Source organism: Peromyscus maniculatus, chromosome 10, assembly GCF_049852395.1.
Source record: "Peromyscus maniculatus bairdii isolate BWxNUB_F1_BW_parent chromosome 10, HU_Pman_BW_mat_3.1, whole genome shotgun sequence".
Classification (NCBI taxonomy): domain Eukaryota; kingdom Metazoa; phylum Chordata; class Mammalia; order Rodentia; family Cricetidae; genus Peromyscus; species Peromyscus maniculatus.
The window spans coordinates 62,225,115-62,247,172 of NC_134861.1; the positions used below are offsets into that span (position 1 = coordinate 62,225,115).

The following is a 22,058-nucleotide window of genomic DNA, read 5'->3' on the forward strand; positions in this document are numbered from 1 at the left end:
GGCGGGTTCCTGCTGCTGTACACAGAGGCGTCTCCAAGTGGCCCAGCACACTGCGTGGTGGACTTAGCTTTTGATGGAGGCATAGATGTGGTGATATTTTATTTGTACTGAAATGTTATTTTAATTTTATGTTAATAAATAAAGTTGCCCTGGGGTCAGAGCTATTAGAGCCATAGTGAGAGCGTGGTGGTTAGAAGAGCTAGGTAGATTTCTGTGTGTTCAGGGATACAGCCAGTATTGGAGACATACGCCTTTAAGACCTGGAGGGCGGTACTTACAGGCAGTGATGAGGCAGTCATGTGGTTGGGTTTACAACCAATGAGAAGGCAGAACAGAAAGATTATTTAAACAGGGACACAGGAAGTACCTCCCTCTCTCGGGGAAGCTAGGAGCACTGGAGGAGGTAAGATTTTTATCTCTGAGCTCTGACCTCTCGGCTTTTCTCTTTTACCTTGGCTCTGTGTTTCTTATTTTAATAATACGATTGGTTACATCTACATCTGGCGCCCAACGTGGGGAGAATCCATTAAAAACTGCTTGGGGCCGGCTCCCTAGCCGGAGCAGCCGGCTCCCTAGCCCCGGCCCAGGTCTGCTTGGGCTCAGGCTGGACTGTGAGCTGCTTGCTTAAAGCCAGTGCTACAAACAGCTCAGGCCTGCCCTGCTAAACAGGGCCCCTGGCTGTAAAGCCAAGCCTTGACTCGGCTCAAGAGGGAACAAGTGGCTGGCTTTAAGCTTTAGCCAGCTACCCTTTCACTTTCACTTTCACTTTCACTTTCGCTTTCGCTTTTGCTTTCTCTCTTGCTTTCTCTCTGTCTCTCTGTTTCTCTCTCTCTCTCTCTCTCTCTCTCTCTCTCTCTCTCTCTCTCTCTGGATTTACACCTAGGACTCTAGGTGGCTGTTTTGAAATTCGCTCGGATTTCTACTGTTCTACGCAGATTTGGTAAGTCATAAAGGAAACTATTTAAAAGACAAATTTTTTCCACATTTAAAAAAAATGGGTTTCCTGTGTACATTGGAAGAAAATTGGGTTTTGTTTGAAATTTTAGGCAGTCTGACAATGGAACTATATGAAAAGATTAGTATTATGGGAATTATGCAGTTAATCACCATGCTTATTCTCATTTTACTATTTAAAAAGATAGTCGATTTAAGTGCCAGGATAACAGCTTTAGAAAAACCTGTTAATTTTAACAGTGAAGTTGGTTCAAGTTTGGATCATAAGGTTACAGAAAGAAAGCCTGTTTTCACACAGTCATCCTTAATTTATCCTGTAACCGTACAGCAGATGCCTGATCAAATGGCTACACAAAATATCTGGGCTCCAATTGAACTGATGGATTTTAAAAGGTTTAAGGAGGCAATAGTATCTTATGGCATGCATTCCCCATATGTAAAGCAAATGTTAAACTCTTGGTCAACATATAATAGGATTATACCACAGGACTGGCGGGACCTTGCACAAGCTGTTCTGGAACCCAGCCAGAGAATTCAATTTCTGACTTGGTTTAAGGAGGAAGCTAGAAACGTAGAAACACAATGGAGGGATAAAGGAATACAAGTTTGTCAGGATCAGCTTATTGGAGAAGGCCAATATGCTTCAATACAAACACAATGTTTATATGATGTTCAAACCGTAATTTTATGTCGAATGGCAGCCTTGAATGCATGGGACAGAGTTGATGAACCAGGAAAAAAACCTGAGTCATTCACAAAGGTTATGCAAGGCCCAAAAGAATCTTTCACAGATTTTTTAGAAAGACTGGCTTCAGCAGTAAACAGAATGGTCTCAGGATCAGAAGCTAGTAAGGCAATAATTGAAGCTTTGGCATTTGAGAATGCGAATGCAGCATGCAAAAGAATAATCAGGCCGTTAAGGGCAAGATCTGCACCTTTGGAAGATTGGATTAGAGAAACAATTAATGTTGAGGTTGATGAGCATGATACGTGGGTAGGAGAAGTAATTTCAAAAGGTTTGAGGAGTGTTAGATGTTTTGGGTGTGGAAAGCAAGGACATTTTAAAAGGGACTGTAAACAGGTCAATCCTAGAAGCAATGTTTCTTCAAGGAACAATGGCAACAGAATGCCCCTTCCTTCTGGAGTATGCAGAAGGTGTGGTAAGGGAAAACACTGGACCAACGAATGTAGATCAACAAAGGACAGACAGGGTAATCCTTTGCCTCAGTTTTCGGGAAACTCCCGGAGGGGCCTCATGCAGGCCCCCATAGCAAAACCAGTTCAAACCTTTCCTGCAGCTGTAGAGGAAATCCCTGCTCTGAGCGATTAAATAACCAAATGACTATTGGAATAAATCATGCTGGTCAGGATGATGAAAAAGAGAGAATAGAAAATTCAGGAGAAAACATAAAGAAAATTTTTTGGCAAACTTCTATTAATGAACAGAGACCAAAATTAACGATAAAAATAAATGGTGTTTTGTTGTCTGGTCTGGTAGACACAGGTGCGGACATTACCATAATTGCACCAGAATTTTGGCATCCAGCTTGGCCTCTTCAAGAGGTAAACGTTCAACTGTTAGGAATTGGGACATTATCTGGAGTGAAACAGAGTGCAAGATGGCTCGAATGTATAGGTCCAGAAGGACAGAGAGGAAAATTAAAACCATATGTCGCTAACATAGCTATGAACCTGTGGGGTCGAGACTTGTTGCAACAATGGAATACTCAGATTAAAATCCCTCCAATCTCAGAAACAAATCATAAACTAGCACATGTTTCTGAGAGAAATATTAGAAGGCATTATTTTGAGTGGTCACCAGCCATCCATATTATACAAGAACAGGGCACAACAACTGATAATCCTCCAAAAATACCAACAGCTCTACCTTTAAAATGGTTAACAGACAAGCCTGTATGGGTTCAGCAATGGCCTTTAACAACAGAGAAACTCCAGGCTTTAGAAGAGCTGGTAGAAGAACAGTTAAATGCTCAGCATATTGAACAGTCAACCAGCCCTTGGAATTCTCCTGTATTTGTTATTAAAAAGAAATCTGGTAAATGGAGAATGGTAACAGACCTTAGAGCAATTAACAAAGTAATTCAGCCGATGGGCTCTCTACAATCTGGAATTCCTTTGCCTACTCTGTTACCAAAAGGATGGCCTCTCATAGTTATTGATTTAAAAGACTGTTTCTTTTCAATACCCTTACAAGAAAAGGACAAAGAAAGATTTGCTTTCACAGTGCCTACTTATAATAATTCTCAACCGGTTAAAAGATTTCAATGGAGGGTCCTCCCACAGGGAATGTTAAATAGCCCAACTCTGTGCCAATATTTTGTACAACAGCCATTGGAAGTGATACGTAAAAAATTTCCTAAATCTATAATTTATCATTATATGGATGATATTTTACTAGCTGACTCAAATGCAGATACTTTAGAAAGAATGTTTGAAGAAGTAAAGAAAATTTTGCCTTGCTGGGGATTACAAATTGCTCCTGAAAAAATACAAAGAGGAGATTCTATTAATTATTTAGGATATAAAATAGAGCTACAAAAAATTAGACCCCAAAAGGTGCAAATTCGGAGAGATAGACTACAGACTCTTAATGACTTTCAAAGATTATTTGGAGATATTTCTCATCTACGAACTATTGTTGGGGTAAAAAATGATGAACTGACTAATTTGTTCAAAACCTTAGAAGGTGACAAGGACTTAAATAGTCCAAGAGAATTATCACCTGAAGCTGAGAAAGAATTGGCCTTGGTAGAAAAGAAAATACATGAAGGGCACGTGGATCGTATTGATCCAAAGCTGGATTGCATTTTGGTTATTTTACCTTCTAGGCATTCCCCTACTGGAATATTAATGCAGAGGGAAGATATTATATTGGAATGGATATTTTTACCAAATAAACCAAATAAAAAATTAAAAACTTATGGGGAAAAAATCTCTGACTTGATTTGGAAAGGAAAATTGAGACTTCGTCAATTAGCAGGAATAGACCCAGCAGAAATTGTCATACCTTTAACTAAGGAGGACATTGAAAAATTATGGACAGAAAGTGAACCTTGGCAAAGAGCTTGCAGTAATTTTTTGGGAGAAATTAACAGCAAATATCCCAAAAGCAACAGAATTGATTTTATAAAGAGAGCTGATTGGATCTTGCCTCGAATTGTACGGCAAAAACCCATATCTGGAGTTCGTACATTTTATACAGATGCCAATAAACAAGGAAAGGCAGGTTACAAATCAGAAAATTTAAGTAAAGTGGTACAAAGTCCTTATAATTCAGTGCAAAAATCAGAATTGTATGCTATTCTGTTGGTATTAATGGATTTTTCAGAACCTCTCAACATAGTAACTGACTCTCAGTATGCTGAAAGAGTGGTATTACATATTGAGACTGCAGAATTTATCCCTGATGCTTCAGAATTAACTTCACTATTTATTCAATTACAAGATACAATCAGGAAAAGGAGTCATCCTTTATATATAACTCACATCCGATCTCATACTGGTCTGCCAGGCCCTCTAGCACAAGGCAATGATGAGATTGATAAATTATTGATAGGAAATGTGCTGGAGGCCTCAGAATTTCATAAAAAACATCATGTCAATAGTAAAGGTTTAAAAAAGGATTTTCCCATAACCTGGCAACAAGCCAAAGAAATAGTAAAGAAATGTCCTACTTGTTCCTTCTATAATCAAACACCATTACCAGCAGGATGTAACCCAAAGGGTACTCAGAGGAATGAAATCTGGCAGATGGACGTGTTTCACTTTGCAGAATTTGGAAAACTGAAATATGTACACCACACTATCGATACTTATTCAGGATTTCAATGGGCAACTGCTTTGAGTTCTGAAAAAGCTGATTCTGTAATCACTCATTTGCTAGAAGTTATGGCCATTATGGGTATACCTGCACAAATCAAAACTGACAATGCTCCATCATATGTCTCTGTTAAAATGAAACAGTTTTTTGCTTATTACAATATAAAGCATATTACAGGTATACCACATAATCCTACAGGTCAAGCAGTTATAGAAAGGTCAAACAGAACTCTAAAGGATATGCTAAATAAACAGAAAGGAGTAACAAAAACCCCCAGAAATAGACTGCATAATGCTCTATTAACTTTGAATTTTCTGAATGCCAATGAGAAAGGAACAACAGCTGCAGAGAGACATTGGGTAATAGAAAAAACTACAGAATTAAATCAGCCTATATACTTTAAGGATGTGCTGACCTCAGAATGGAAGCCAGGGTATGTATTACGTTGGGGACGTGGTTTTGCTTTTGTTTCTATAGGAGAAGATAAGCTGTGGATACCATCAAAATTGATAAAGGTTCGATTTGAACAAGAAAAACCTCTTAATTAGAGGAGGTGATAGTTCATCAACCAGCATGAACATCCAATTTAAACTAACTTGTACCTGTAACACATGTCTTTTCATTTAATCAGATAATAACTTGCCAAAAAGGAACATCCCCAAAATTAGTCTTGGGGGAAGGTTTTTGTTTTTGTCTTTTAGGAGAATGAAGGTTAAGGAATCTGAAGGACACAACACAAATGAGACAACTGAAGAAAAGGGACAAATCATCTATCCCAGGAAACAGAGTATATGGGAGTATATGGCATATGGGTATATATTATCTAAAAAATTTTATGTCTTCTTAAATGTTTGTTTCTGCTTTTCTCTAAAGATTTAACACTATTGGTTTTCTAATAGTCCCAGTTCAATTAAAATTTAAAGCTGACTTTGGAGTTGGAGAATGGCTCTCTCCTTCTTTAAACTCAAGCATGTTGTTAAAATGAAAATACAAACTCCCTGTATCATGACAGAATAAAAGAGCCATTTTCTGCTATGGGACAGGACAAAAGCCAAATTAATTAAGGGACTATTCTATTACTAATCTCAACTCTTTGATTCTATTCTGATTCTTTAAACTTTTCTTAAAGTATAAATTTTATATCAAAATTTACAAGATTAATATATATATATACATTTTAAACTTTGTTAAGATATGAATGGTCATATAGAGTACTAACTAATTCTAGAAAAAAGGCTTCAGTTAGCTGCATATATATGTCTTTGTGTTCGAGTCTCTTATCAGTTTTCTGCAGGAAATCACGGCCAGGCCTAACATCAACTGAAGTCTCCGGAAAGAAGATGGGGCCCCACAACAACAACAACAACAACAATTCCACGTGGACAATAATAATATCACTAAACTGACAAACATCATCTACAGATCAGCTTTGAACTACAAGGTGCTCAGAGCAATTTTGAGATGACTAGCTGAGATGATCCAGTCTCAAAGACTACTTGAATAAGGACTTGAGATAAACCCTGAACTTTGGCTTTATACACAGACTGGATAATAATGAAGGATATAGTTACCTTTCCTAGAATTTGACAATTAACCTAAATTTTTCTTTCAGGATAAAGATAACTTCACCCATACCCAGCAGGAAGCAATTTTAAGAATATGACACCCACATTGCCAAAGAAGTGGTGTGGGGCGGGTGGTTTTTTGGTTCTTTTAATGGGTTTTGGGTCTGGGATAATTTTCATTGTTTAGGGGGTTTGGTCACAAGTTGTTGTCAAGGGTTAGGAAAAAGGCTAAGCAAAGGAGATTAGATTTAAGGTTCTTGTAAAAAAAAAAAAAAGAAAGAAAAGAAAAGAAAAAGACAATTACTAGTTTTAAATACTTTACATTATTACCAACTATTAGGATATAAAGAAATGAAAGTTAGTAGTTAGACATTACAATAGAAATTGTAGTCATATTAGATATGTTTTAAAAATTGAGCAGATATATTTTAGACAGGTCATCTTCAAACCCTTCAGAGATCTAACGAATATGGCATTTAAAATATTTTAATAACTTAGAAATTTTTCTTTTTTGAGACATGTCGGCTCCTGGCAGTACCAATCTACTTCAGAGAAAATATGGGCATTGAAGAAACTGCATATGGAGTTAATTTTCATTGTGGCAAAAGTTAGCCACTGGACAACAAAGTATCCTGGTATCAACAGGACAAAATGGACAGACAGAACACGAAACAAAGGACTACCGATTCCTGCCAAAACAAGTGTGGTTATGGCTTTATCAGACGGCATCTTCTGAGGCCAGGACAATATGGCACCATCCCTGAAGTGGCCTTCACAATCTGGAAAAGGTACAGTGCCCTTTTCTTTGAAGGCAGCTGAACAGGCAGTGGGCCGATGGCTTCTGTTGTGCAATGGAACAGCAACTGAAAGCTCACGCCTCTCAATAGTAGACTGGCATTTAATAGAGGGATGTGGAGAAGGGCATGCTCTAGATGAAGCCATATATACACAGCCAAGAAGAATGGACAGCTGAATTCAAAAACCATCAACAATTTCCAGAATTTAAAATCCTGAATCATGACATGACACTAGTGGAATTCAGGTGTTTCTGGTACATGGACTGCTCTCACCCAGTGTGAGGTTGAACTGTTGACCTTGTGTACAACCTACTTCACAAATGAGTCTGTCAGATACGCTAAGCCTATAGGCTGAAGATGATGCCCCAACACTGTGGAGAAACCTCAGGTGACTGTCCAGGCAGCTGGCTGTTTCTGTCAACTCACAAAATTTTTGGAAGTTGCTTTTGTGCACTTCCTGTTTTTATTTTTGTTAGCTAATATTATTTCCTTCTTGGGTCTCTGAGGGAGTTGAAGATTAGTTAGTTATAGTTGAAGATTAATTAGGATAGAAAGTGAATTAGATACATTTTGAACTTACTAAAATAGGATAGATAAGGGAATTATTTTCTCTGATTTGTCAAATACAAATGGACTAGACATCGTTTAGGTATTTGTTACTTGTATATATTGTATATAGTTATTGTACTTTTGTATATAGTTTTTCTTTTGTTAGTTATAACCTTTTGCCTTTTTTCTTTTTATTAAAATAGAAAAGGGGAAATGTGGTGATATTTTATTTGTACTGAAATGTTATTTTAATTTTATGTTAATAAATAAAGTTGCCCTGGGGTCAGAGCTATTAGAGCCATAGTGAGAGCGTGGTGGTTAGAAGAGCTAGGTAGATTTCTGTGTGTTCAGGGATACAGCCAGTATTGGAGACATACGCCTTTAAGACCTGGAGGGCGGTACTTACAGGCAGTGATGAGGCAGTCATGTGGTTGGGTTTACAACCAATGAGAAGGCAGAACAGAAAGATTATTTAAACAGGGACACAGGAAGTACCTCCCTCTCTCGGGGAAGCTAGGAGCACTGGAGGAGGTAAGATTTTTATCTCTGAGCTCTGACCTCTCGGCTTTTCTCTTTTACCTTGGCTCTGTGTTTCTTATTTTAATAATACGATTGGTTACATCTACACATAGACCCACTGAGTTGGCAGTGAGCATGGCACCCAGAGCTGGCGGTAAACATACCTCCACCATGTTGAGAAGCCTAACAGGATGGAGTCCATAGCCAAAGCCACCGCACAGCTTAGCAGGTTAAAATCTCTCCTGGTCAGAAAAGGATTATAGACACACAATAAGACAGATTCAGATGGAATCAACCTCTAAATGGTTTACAGTGTGTGTAAAAACGTACGTAGGCTTGGAAGAGGGAGAAAAATGAGTATAGGCAGTTATATAAAGAAAAATGTTTTAAAAAATAAAGTCTTTAAAGAGACAGTTCTTGTAGGCCACAAGAATATATTATAGAGATTCAGCTGTGTATTAAAGCTATACTTTGACCAACCAAGGGTCCGTCAGATGGGAAGCCATTTACCTCGGAATATTTGGTGTTATACAGCCTACATATTCAGCTGCGCCTTGCTATGAATTTCTTGTGGGCCCATATACTATAGACCATTTGGCAAACAGTTCAGCTTCTCAGACCTGCTAAACCTGTAGGTAACTAACTCCTCCCGCTGAGCCTAGGAGACAAGCAGGCTGTAGATGCACAGCTTTGCTTCTTATGCAAATGAAGCTCAGACCATCCCCTTCCTTCAGGCCTAGGGGCATGGCAGAGAGACTGACGAGGACAGCAGGGCTTTCTGCATAACCAGATGCAGTAAGGGCTGGAGCGGAATTCTAGAGGCAGACACAGACTCCTGTGGCAAGAGAAAAGAGGAAGACAGAGATTCTGGAGAGGGTAAGGCAGAGCTCTGGTAGAGTGTTCTGAGAGCCAGGAGCAAGGAGCTAGGAAGGCAAGATGGAGGACGAAGGGACAGAGGACGAAGATGAGGAGGTCAAAAGCACAGAAGCTTACTAAAACTATGAGGACAGGAAAAGTGGGCACAGAGAGGAGCTGAATGTGCAGACGGAGCTGAAGCTGTGTAGACAGAATTTTGTCACTGAGGATTAAAGTAAACGGACAAAAAAGCATGGTGTATGTGGATTCCTTTCCCTCAGATACCCCACGCCAGACGCAGCGTCTTCCCCAGGACTCTGGGAGGAATTTTCTCAGGGCAGGAAGTTGGGAAAATTCCGTTACCTTTAAACAGTAAAAATAATATAAAAAAAAAAGTCACATAAAGATGAAAAATACACAGAGAGTCTGGATTATGTATATTGTGTTTTCTTTAAATATTTTTACTCTTAATAAGCTAACTGCAAAAAGACATTTGATTGTAAAGACTACTAAGTTAAATCAACATGTATATTTTAAAGGTATCTTGACTTCAAAATTTGAGTCTAAGGATATGTTGTTTTAGAAAAGAGATTCTGCTTTTGTTTCCACAGAAAAGGAAAAGCTGTGGATTCCTTCCAGGTTAATGTGGTTCCATCAAGGAAGACCCCCTGAAAGGTCTCCAGATGATCCAACATCCAGAACAGCTTCAAGGCAACTGGCTCAGACAATGCAGCCTCATGGACTAAGACTATTCCAGTCAGGACTTGACCATAATCCTAAAATTTTCTTTGTGGCCCCATAAGACTACCAGCACCCCCTATTAACAGGAAGTAGCCTAGAAAACTATGCCCACATTCCCCAAAACTGGATTATGGATGTTTGTCTTTGCTTAGGGGTTGGTTACAAATTGTTATTGGTCATAGTCAATCTCTTTCTAAAAGAAGAAAAGGGGGATATGATATAGAAATATAGGATATAGATATGATAGGACAAAAGGATAGATTATTAAATCTACTTTAATCAAAAAAACAACTATTAATCTTACATATTTTACATTAGCATAGATTTGGGTTGATGCAAATTTTAAGTTAATTTTGTTATACTGTTTGTATATTTCAACTCTTGTTTAAGGTATTATGTTTATGCAACTCATTTAAAATTGTAATGTATAACTATGAAATACAGATTAATAATTAGTCATCTATGGTAATCAAATTTATAGTCATGTTAATTTTCTAGGTATACATAGATATAATTCAATTATGTAGGTAATCTTCAAATACTTCAGAGGCCTATAGAATATGGCATTTAAAATATTTTTGAAACTTAGACTTTTCTGGACAGTGAGACACATCTGCTCCTGGCAACACCAATTACTTCAGAGAAGATGATGGGCATCAAAAAAAAACTCCATATAAAGTTTGCTTTCTTTATGGCAAAAGTTAGCTATTTGGGCCAGAAACTGCTCTTGCCTGGACTGCTTGACAATAAGCTATATAAATTGGACATGCAGGACCCATAGGAAAGTGACCACTGAACTTCGCCAAATCAAGGTGAGATGGTCCTTCAGGTTCCTGCTTCACAGAAGAAACTGCCAGACATTCTTCAGGGCACAAAGGAAAGCAACTAATTTACTTTGCCAATAGGTGAGACAATCCTTCAAATTTCCTGCTTCACTAAAATGTCTGCCAGAGACTCTAGGCCTGTAGGCTGAAGATGGATGCCCCAATGTTACAGAAGAACTTTGAGTGACTATCCAGGCAGCCAGCTGTCTCTGTCATTTCTAGAATTTTGGAAATTGCTTATAATACACTTCCTGTTTACTTAAGTAATATTAATATCCTTCTGGGGTCTTTGATGGAGTTGAAAACTGGATAGTTATAATTATAGCTTTTCTTAATCATGATAAAGGGTAAATTCGATATGAAACTTTAGACTCACAAATATAGGATAGATGATAGAACATTTTCTTTAATATTATCAAATATAAGTAGACTACACATTGTAACTGTAATTTTTGTTTGATAACTGTTCTGTTATATATAATTTTACTATGTTAAAGTTAAAACCTTCCTTTTTGATTAGACAGAAAAGGGGAAGTGCTGTGGAATGTCTTTCTGTATACTTGAATATATGCTGTTCCTATTGGTTCATAAATAAGCTGCTTTGGCCTATGGCAAGGCAGCTTAGAGGCAGGTGGGAAATCCAAGCAGAGATACAGGAAAGAGACAGGCGGGAAGAGGAGATGGTATCCCGCCGCCCAAGAAGCAACAAGATACCAGCAGACCAGTAACGCCACAGGGACGTGGCAACATATAGATCAATAGAAATGGGTTAATTTAAGATGAAAGAGCTAGCTAGCAAGAAGCCTGAGCCATAGGCTATATAGCTTGTAATTAATATAAGCCTCTAGTCTATGTGTTTACTTGGGACCGAGCAGGACAAAGAAAAACTTTCAACTACAGCCCCCCATTAAATGCTTTCTTGTATAAGCTGTGATGGTCGTGGTGTCTCTTCACAGCAACAGAACAGTAACTAAGACACTTAGTGTTTTCCTTTCCTTTTTTTTTTTTTAACATTCTCTGTAGTCTGTTGACAGCATCCAAATCCCAAAACTCCTGTTATGAAAATTCAATGGCAAATTTGATCCACTGAATGGAGTCCACAAAGGCTCATATCCCTGCAGAAAGGGCTCTGAACACTTTTGCAAAAGTGGAAACAAGGCACAGTTCTAGGCCACGAAGCCACAGCCACCTAACTGAGATGACAAGTCGGCTTTCCTCTCTTTCTATTTTTGGAATAACCGTAAAGCAGAGGGCAGAGATGTTTCAGATCTCACTGATAGAAGTCTGCATCTTTGCTTTGATTTTCAGAAATGATCCCTGGCAGGCAGATAATGTTGTGACCCAATTACTAGATTTTTTGGAAGTAGTAGGCACTGAGCTTGGGGGATGAGCTAGTGGGTGCAGAGGGAGGAGTTACAAGCAGGCACTGCCACCTGCCTCCCACTTTTGAATCTCGGGGTGGAGGAAGCCATGCCATTTGGGAAGCGGTGCGCCAGCTCCCCCTGACCTGTTTCCCGCGTTCTCACCATTCCCAAAATAGACAGAGCTAAGGAAAATCAGAAATATCGCTCTCAGCCCTCTAGGGGAAGACTTGGCAAGGGCATAAATTCGGGTCACTGGGAAAAGGAGATGAAAGGCAAAGAAAGCTACTGAGCCCCAGAATCAAGGGGTGGGAACAGTGAGAGAGAATGAAAACAGGATTGAAAGAAACACACAGCCAATTCTTACACCGACATCCACCCAAGGGGCAGGCTAGGGATTCCCCAAAGTTGAGCTCTTTGAGTCAAAAGGCAAACCTTGGTAAACCAAAAGCAGTAATAATGGCTAAGGTCTTGCTGCCTGCCAAGTGGTGGTCTAAACCCTTAACCCCTATTAACTCCTGAAATCCTCAGAGCCATGTTACATACACACCTTTAGCTTTCTTATTTACAGGTGAGGACAGCGAGGCATCGCATAATTATGGTGTTCAACTAGAAGTCTATCATCAGTGGACATGTGGCTACTACCTGAGAGAGCAATACCAAGACCCTAAGTATAACTTTTCAACACAAACCCCGATATTCTCGCTGCAGGGCAAGGCTGCCCTATGCCCTGTATACTGGCTGATCGCATCCCTGACCACTATCTGCAAAGGCCAATAGTGCTCTCTCAAGAGTCAAGATAAAATGTCTCCAGGTAGTGCCAAATGTGTTTGCCCCCCATCCCACCCCAATCCCAACATCCATACACATACACACATACACACACACACACACACACACACACACACACACACACACACACAGGTTCTACGGAGATGTGAATAGCCAGCCACATTTCTACCTTCACAGAAGGATCCCGCATTGGCAGAGGAGACCGGCTCCAAGGGTTCCAGGGAGCCAAGCGTGGGGAAGGAGCCAGGAAAAGGCTTCTGCAATGGGGACTTTCAGAGGCCATCTGCCACAGCGCCTCTTCCATGAGGCATCCCCCACTTCTGTGAAGGAGGGACCACTTGCTTCCACTCTCCTACAAAACCCCATGCAGGCCTCCACTGCAGCACCCTGCCACCAATGCTCTGGCACATCCCTCCGTCTCCCTGGACTTGGCACAGTGCCTGGCACCAACTATGTATTCAATAAACATTTGCTGCACAAAGGAATGAGCATGTGAAGCTGTGGCATGTGAAGCTGAGGCCTCTGGGTGTCACCAAACAGAAGTCTCTCTCCGCTAGTAACTACCAAGACGTATATGAAGCTTGTTTCTTGGGGGGGACCCAAGGTTCTGTTCTAACAGCAGGAAGACTCTCGGGCTCAGCAATGCCCCAGTAACTGAGTGTTCCCATCAGGCCTCAGGCACGGCCACAAATTACACTACATTAGCCCCCCAAGAATGAAAACAACCCGGAAGCTAACATGTGCTAGACATCGCTTTCTACCTACAGACACTACTGCCCAGCTACACACAGTACTTCCCTACAGACAGTACTGCCCAGCTACACACAGTACTACTACCTACAGACAGTACTGCCCAGCTATGCACAGTACTTCTCCTACAGACAGTACTGAACACTATACACAGTACTTCCCCTACAGACAGTACTGCCCAGCTATGCACAGTACTTCCCTACAGACAGTACTGCCCAGCTACACACAGTACTTCCCCTACAGACAGTACTGCCCACTATACACAGTACTTCCCCTACAGACAGTACTGCCCACTATACACAGTACTTCCACCTACAGACAGTACTGCCCAGCTATGCACAGTACTTCCCCTACAGACAGTACTGCCCAGCTATGCACAGTACTTCCACCTACAGACAGTACTGCCCAGCTATGCACAGTACTTCCCCTACAGACAGTACTGCCCAGCTATGCACAGTACTTCCCCTACAGACAGTACTGCCCAGCTATGCACAGTACTTCCCCTACAGACAGTACTGCCCAGCTATGCACAGTACTTCCACCTACAGACAGTACTGCCCAGCTATGCACAGTACTTCCCCTACAGACAGTACTGCCCAGCTATGCACAGTACTTCCCCTACAGACAGTACTGCCCAGCTATGCACAGTACTTCCCCTACAGACAGTACTGCCCAGCAATGCAAGATATTCAATATGGAAGGTAAGCTGGCCCTTGCCTAGAACAGAAGTCTACTGGACAAACTAACAAAGACCCCACATTAAGAACACAGTCAGCAGCAAAGAAGCAGCAGGATGCCCAGGGAAACACACCATCTCCCAAATGTCAAGCCAAGGCCACAGGAGCCAGAACCTCGTGCCAGCCTTGGGCCTGCCGGGGAGGCCCTGAAATTCTCAACGACTCAGCCTCCCAGCACTCGAATGACAACTAGATCCCCCTGGACTGTGCTTTATTTTATTTTTGGTTTTTTGAGACAGGGTTTCTCTATATAGCCCTGGCTGTCCTGGAATTCGCTCTGTAGACCAGGCTAGCCTGGAACTCAACAGAGCTCCTCCTCCTGCCTCCTGAGTGCCGGGTACACCACTGCTGCCCAGCTTTTCCCTGCAGATCATACAGAAGGAATCCACCCTGGAATCTTCCCAGAGAGTCAACGGAGAAACTCAGTTTCCAACATGTCTAGAAATCACGTCCTGGACCCTGCTAGTCGATTTGTGTTCCGATGGAAAACATGCTTGAGGGCTAGAACTGAGAGGAGATCACTGCACCACCCAGGGCAGACAGAGTCTGGTTAACTGTGGGCTTTGGAAACCGCTGAAAGGTCAAATCAGCAAGACTGGCTGGTCGACAAGCCCCGAGGATCCTCCTGCCTCTTCCTCTCCAGAGCTGGGGTGACAGGCACAATGCCCAGCTTCTACAGGGCGGCCGGGAATTGAACTGGGGTCCTCACGTTTGCATGACATGGTCCTCTACTGACTGAGCCATCTTTCCAGGCCCACTAAGAACAGATTTATAAAGTGTTGCCTGAAACACATATTTACTTTGGAAAACTATGATTGCAAACCTAGAAACTTTTTTTCTTCCCCTGACCCCATCCCAACAGCAACATCAGCACCAAAGAAAAGGTGAAAACCAGCAATTCCAGGGATCAACCATGCTTAGACTTCTTCCTCTAGCCATCTCAGGCTCATCCTGGAGGGCAGGGGAGCATGGGGGCCCCCACTCAGAAGACTATTAAGCAACTCTTGATTTCAGTTGTCCCGATTCCAACAGCAATTCCTAGAATCACCATCTCCAAATTGCAAAAGCACGTTGTTCTGCCAGAAAGAGGTCTGCATGCGAAGAAACCAACGCCAAGTTACATCTCCAGGCCTGCCTGCCGAATTCACATTTCAGCCCTTCGCCCTGTCTGCTCTCCCAGGCCTGGGGCTTTTATCTTGGCGTTCAACTTGTCATTCTTGGGCTATAATTCAAAAATACTCATTGGTTCCCAGGGCACTTTCAAAATGAGTTTCCTTCACAGCTCCTGGGACTCTGGGTGACTCTCCATTCCTGGAAGGCCCGGGGCTCCAGCAGCCCACCCACAAGCTCTACGTGTTGGTCGGGCTTCGCTACTACAACTCAATCCCAAGGGTAGAACTCGGCATCTCAGGACCAGATTCCCAGACTTAGCAATTTCATGGACCATTAAGCTGCCAAATGAAAATATTCCCATCCCTTCACAAAAGATTCTTACCCCCAAATTGGAAGGGTATAATCTCAAAGAAAGGGGCACCACTTCTCATCTGAAGGCCAATGAAATACCAGCTCCATCACCATCATCACCATCGCAGGAGGCACAAAGACAATGTCACTGACAGATTCTCAGCCCTCAGGCTTGCACTGTGCTTTGCATACACACAAAACACTCACTTTTACAATGCATACGCATTAAGATCTGATTTGTAGGGTAGTGGATTGGAAATGCTACATCCTGTCCCACCGGCCACGCCAAGCCTTCCTTCCCCGGCAAAGGAACTCGCCCTTCCTCTCCAGAACTCTGCAAAGTCCCTCCGGTTGCATCTTCCCAAATGCACCCTCCTCCTTCTAGCTCAGTTCAAAACTCTGCATTTTTTTTTTAGACAACTAAAAATAACAAAGCCACACTTCCTCCCACTCCAAGCATTCCTGAAGCATACTTGCCAACAGAGCCAAACTTCAGAAACTTCAGGTGCTGCCCAGCAGGCAAAATCCTGCAGCATCCACAAGGGGGAAGGGGGACGATGGCTAACTTCCTAACCTTCTCAACTCATTAACATAAGGGAAACCTTTAATGCATATTTCCACCTCATTATTCTTCTCTATGTTCTCTCTCCTTTGTCTCTGTGAACTCATGCATTTTATACATTTTATATACCAGGAAATTACACGTTGGGATATTTTCCCCCTTAATACTTTGCTTTCTTCTGTCTGTGTCTTTTGCTGTTAACTAGTGAGTGAGTGTGCTGACCCCCCATGCCTTTCACTGGATGCAGGCTCCCTAGTCCTCACCATGGTGACGAGTCACCTCCTTCGCTACCTTCTCTCCTTAGCGCTCTCTTCCTGTGCGTGCAGGTTCCAGGCTTGCTCTTACAGGGGTTCAGGATCCCGACCCCCGGTCAAGGTCAGTGACACTGGAGTCCCTGCCCTGACCATTTTTCAAGTGGTGCAATAACTCCGGCTACCCTCTCCTGCCTCACTTAAAGACTAATGGGGCTGAGGTTTGTGAGCATTCTGAAAGCAATGCACACATAACCCAGAACAGGACTGGTCCCCTATGCGCTCTATCCCATCAACATCTAACTGGTCCTCCGGCTAGGGCAGCAGCTGACCATAAACACCGGCACAAGCCAGTAAAGATGCTCACGGTAAATGACAGTGGCAATCAATTCCTAAGGCCAAGAGTTGCAACTCTCATTAAGGGCAGAAGGTGAAGGATAAAACAGGGGAAAGACCACTAAAATCCTACAAGACAGATCCCAGCATCCAAGACTCGGAATGCCTCCTCTGCCGCTGGTAGAATCTTCTTAGATGACCTGGGGGCCTAAAAGCAGAAAGTCTCTCTTCAGAAGATGGTACAAAAATTTCCAAAGTCTAATGCATGTTAGCCAAGTCTAATCCCAGCTCTGTCTCCTATCCAGAAAGACGTGAGGACACAGAGTTCATTTATGACAACTCTTTTGTGGCAAGGGAAAAACTCAATGAGAGGCAGGAACTGAGCAAGAAGGAAGGATATTAGACAAAACAGGAACAGGACAGGCTCCGAGAAGCACAAAATCAGCCTCTATGCTCTACACGAATTCCTCCCTCCTTGAATGGCTGTATTTTAGACCTCGGGACCAGGCCAAGAAGGACTCAGGAAACCAAGCAGAGGGCATATTCTACCGCAAATCTCATTCTACAAACGGGGAAACTGAGACCTCAAGATGTGAGCCGACTTCTCCAAGTCACAGAGTGAGTTGGAGCAACAGAGGAGCAGGACGCACGAACACAGTCTATGGAGGCCCTGCTTGGTGGTCTTTCTGTCAAATCCTACCAGACCCTTAATTATAGGGCTGTCACTTTGCCTCTGACAAGCCATTACAGCTGCAAAACATGCCATCAACACATCTCATCACACAGAATGTGCACTAATAACACTCCAAAATGGGTAATTCAGGCTCAGCATCTCTAGATTTAATTCTATTTGCTGGTACCACAGCCCCGCTGAAAACAAATGAACACAAAACAATTTTAAAGTACAAATGGAAGCGCCCTATAAGCATCCACCTCGTTTTGAAGAGGTGCTATTCTAATCAAACCTAATCCTAAGCAACAAATCAAAGATGTCTTGTGAGAGAATGCTTAGGGAATAATAATGGGACACACTGAAATAGTCTCCTAGGAGAGAAAATTTCACAAGTCTCCACCTCTTAGAGGCATTTTCTTGGGCAGGTAACATGTATGTCAAGACATCATTAGACCTGAGTTTAAGTCTCAGAACCTTCATTAAAGCCAGGCATGGTAACACAGTATTCCACTGTAATGAAAGATGGAGACTGGATAATCCCCCAAGGCTCTCAGGCCAGTTAGCCTGGCATACATAGAAACCAACAATGAAGAAGAAACTTTGTCTCAAAAAAGATGAAAGTACCAGGATCTACATCAAAGGGTCCTCTGACCATCACATGTGCACATGACAAGCACATGCAAACACATACACATAAATGCATGCACACACATCACATGCAGACACTATGTAAAGAGATTGATGTCAGTCTTGTCGTGTAACAGCCACTAATCAAATGATAGCTTCCTTACCCTGGGAGGGGAAGTATCTCCCACAAAATCAATAATAACTTAATACAACATTTTCCTAAAACTCATCCTAGGTGCCTTGTTACCATAGTAAGTAGCTGTCAGTCTCATAAAACACTGTAGTATGTCTCTGGGATACATAAGGTGTTATATCACCAAGGTATTATCCATCTTAAAGGTGTAGGGGGGAACAAAAAGATATTAAGATTCCATTTCTCTTAGATTAAATTTAGATATCCACTAGTCAGGGTAAGCAACAGAACACAAATAATCATGGGAAGGGTTTCAAGTGTTGATTCCTGTTGTAACAATGTTTATTTGCTGTTTCTCCTCTGGCAGGAAAAGTCCTCAGAAAATAGAAACATGACATACAAAATAACTGTTCTAAGATATTGTTTGCACACATGAGTTCTTGAAATATCTGTCTTTGCCTAAACAGTGTTCTAGTCTGGGTTCCTATTACTGAAACTAAACGGAAAAAATATTCCTCTGTAACACTGTAGATCCTCAAAGCTTTTCAACCACTACTCTACCAAGTTTCCGAAAGCAGGATTCAGCGGGTACCTTAGAGGTGAAGAGTTTAAAGTATCCATTTGAGGAAGCAATAACAGTGTAAAAGGACATCAGCACTTTCAGCAGAAAAGGGTCTCAGCCTGAGTCCTTTCTCAAAGGGTCTGAGCAAGTGCGGCGTTCTGTTTCTGGGAACTTTCTGAAGGCATCTTTACCATCAAGTTCAGAAGGGCGGTGGTAGACATCCTGCACCCGTGGCACCGCCCCCCACGCCCACGCTCCACAGAGGGGACCACTCTGTACTCCTGCCACCCGTGTTCTCATCATATTTCTGCCTGCCTAGGGGGAGGGGGACCCCATCCTCAGGACAAATACCATCTTTCCAAACAGATGCCATTTCTAAGATTCTGCTCAGAGTCTCCGAATTCTGAGAAACTGTTGAGCAAATTCTGCTTTCAAGGTACAAACAGAAAACAAGACAAAGCCTGTTCCTAAGTTCATAAAGAAATGTCCCTCGAGTGTGTCCTGTTTCTGCAAGGTCAGCCACACCAATTCAGGTCTACCATGCCATTTCAGGGAAGGAGCTGTAATATCATGACAAGAAAGAAAAAAAAAGATTTGAGAGACCTAAAACAACTGAGTACCTGCTATAATTTATTCTTAAATCAGTGAAATGATTTAATGAAAAGAAACAAATAACAAAAAGGGCAGCATCCCAAAGTTTCTTATTTCTTGGAATTAAAATGATATTGCTGTTAACATTTTATGATGTTCTTTTATGACTTTCATTTATGTCATCCATTGGGTGCAATGCAAAGGACTTTTCAAAACTGCCCCCTTTAAGAGCCCACTGGGCTTCTGACACTGACCTAATTCTCTCCACGTGAGCCCTCTCCAATCACTCAGTCCATCCCCAAGCGATCGGGACAGTCGTGGCTCTGCAGAACCTGGCTACAAAAAAACGGTCCCAATTCTCCATCTGATTTCTCCAATTTTTTTTTTTTTCTTGAAAGCCCCACACTCCCTTGGCCTTTTGCGCCTGACCTCCTATTTCCAGACCTCTCCGCCAGCGATGTGGAGGAACCACCTCTCATTGTTTCTACGGGACTCCGCATCCCTCCCTCCGCCCAGCTAGTTTTCGTCGCACAAATGTCATTTCTGGCGTAGGAGCCACCATTCCTCCCAGTAGGCAGCACTGGGACGTTCAGGACCCCGATGACCGGCTTCCCTGATCCAGCCCTCGGCACACTGCCATTTTCTAGTTAAAACGCTCCCTGCTTTGCAGAAGAGACAGGAACTTTGCCCCCTTCTCCTCTCTGGGCAGCTGGGCTCTCTGCACCCCTGGAGTCGTTGGCTAGGTCTCTGAGTCTCCTGCAAGAGCGCGCCGCCGGGTGGGCAGGCCGGTTCCTGGGCAAGGGGGCGTGCGCTGCTCGTCGCCCGCGCCCACCCGCACTTTGCCCTCCGTAGTCTCCGCCTGGGCACAGCCCAGCGACCCAGTGTCCTCGCCCTTACCCTGCCGAGCCCCAGCTGCGGATGGGAGTGAAGGAGCACTGGGAGTGACGGGGCGAGCCCGCAGCTAAAACACCGGCCCTGCGGCGCGGGCGCCGGGTGCGCGGGACTCCGCAGCGGGCGCCTGCTGCAGATGCAGCGGCAGCTGCTGCAGCTGGGGCTGCGGCTGGGCGGCCGGCGGTGACCGCCAGAAACCCAGCGGCAGCCGCGGAGGCACCAGGAGCCAGGCTCGCCGGCTGCCGGGCTCCCGCGCCACACTCTGGGCCAACCCGCCCCCCCAATCCCCGGGCTGAAGGCATGGAGGGAAGCGGGGCTCACCCGTGCTGTGCAACGCTCGATCGGCTCCGGCTCCTGGGTCTCGCAGTCCGCTGAGCGCCGGGATCAGCTGCGGGCTGCAGCACGCGAGCTTCCTACTTAGAGCAGCACTGGCTCCGGCGACTGAGCATGCCCAGTGCGGCTCCGCGAGGCCCGCGCAGGGAGCAGCGGCGGCGAGATTCCACTTCTCCAGGCTTTGGCGGCGGCTGCGCGAGGAAAGGATCGGAGGGGCCTGGCGGAGCCGGCGAACCCAGCAAGGCGGGGCCGGGGGCGGAGGCCGCAGCGGAAGGGGGCGGGACGCGCTCCCAGGGCGACCCCTGCAGGTGGAGGAGGCCCCGGCTGCCGCACCGCAAGGTGGCAGGGGGCGCCAGGGTGACACCCAGAAGAAGCTAGGGGCGCGGGGCAGCCGGGGTATCCCCTCCAGGTGGCCTGGCGTCTGTCTGCACCAAAAGGCAGTTGGAGGAACTCGTCTCCCACACGTCTGCGTTCCTTTAGATGGGAAAAATAGTCCCAGATGAGAGCTGCCCACAGCCGGCCAGGCGAGCTGAACATTAAAAGGTGAAACTTGCCGGGCGGCGGTGGCGCACGCCTTTAATCCCAGCACTTGGGAGGCAGAGGCAGGCGGATCTCTGTGAGTTCGAGGCCAGCCTGGGCTACCAAGTGAGTTCCAGGAAAGGCGCAAAGCTACATAGAGAAACCCTGTCTCGAAAAACCAAAAAAAAAAAAAAAAAAAAAAAAAAGGTGAAACTTCTCCTGCCTTCTGCCGCCTCATCCCCCCCACGCCCAGACATGTGCCACACACGAGCATTCCTGCACTGGAAAATCACAGCCAGATAACGCCGGGCGAGAAACACACCTGCGAAAAGGAAAAGCATTGTCTCCTTTGCTACCGGTTTGTTAACCGTAAGTGGACCTACTGCAGGCGTCTGGACATCCTTAATTTGTTCTTCACCAAACCAAGGGTTGGTCTTGTATAATATTAGAGGGACCAGCCTTAATATTATACATCCCAGGGGCTCAGGAGAGAGAACTACTAACGGCGAGAACTATTATCAGGAAATATAATCTCAGCACACCGAGTTCCATAGTCCACTTGCTTTAATTCCTCTGGCATAACATCCTTTATACACAGCTTCAGTTCTGTTCTTATGTCTAGCTCCTTTCTTGTCTGATTTCTCTCTATATTTATCTACTGTCCCCTCTAGGTTCTATCTTAATTCCTTCATCTAGTTCTGCCCCTTCTAGGTTCTCATCCATCTTGTTCCTTCCCATATCATCTCCTCTCCCGTCTCCTTCTCCCTCATCTGGCTCTTCCTCATCTTCCATCTCGTTCCTCTAGTACTCTCCTGTAGCCCTTCAATCTAT

General features: G+C 43.6%; 2 protein-coding genes across 9 annotated transcripts in view; one reads left to right on the forward strand and one right to left on the reverse strand.

Annotated features, from left to right (window-relative positions):
• Positions 1-20,833, reverse strand: part of Apbb2 (amyloid beta precursor protein binding family B member 2) — a 359,655-nt gene extending 338,822 nt beyond the window's left edge. For 7 of the 8 annotated variants that reach the window (XM_015993473.3, XM_015993472.3, XM_015993469.3 and 4 more), the window contains exon 1: positions 20,697-20,833. The gene's annotated coding sequence lies outside the window, so the exon portion shown is untranslated. The remainder of the gene's footprint in view (positions 1-20,696) is intronic. The other variant, XM_076546378.1, reaches the window with a different exon arrangement.
• The window catches only part of LOC143267492 (uncharacterized), a 115,416-nt gene extending 93,850 nt beyond the window's left edge, over positions 1-21,566 (forward strand). The window contains exons 3-6 of the mRNA XM_076545637.1: positions 19,927-20,032; positions 20,415-20,558; positions 20,674-21,251; positions 21,435-21,566. Coding sequence (XP_076401752.1) covers positions 19,927-20,032; positions 20,415-20,558; positions 20,674-21,211 — 788 coding nt within the window. The 3' untranslated portion in view covers positions 21,212-21,251; positions 21,435-21,566. The remainder of the gene's footprint in view (positions 1-19,926; positions 20,033-20,414; positions 20,559-20,673; positions 21,252-21,434) is intronic.
• The last annotated feature ends 492 nt before the right edge of the window (positions 21,567-22,058 follow it).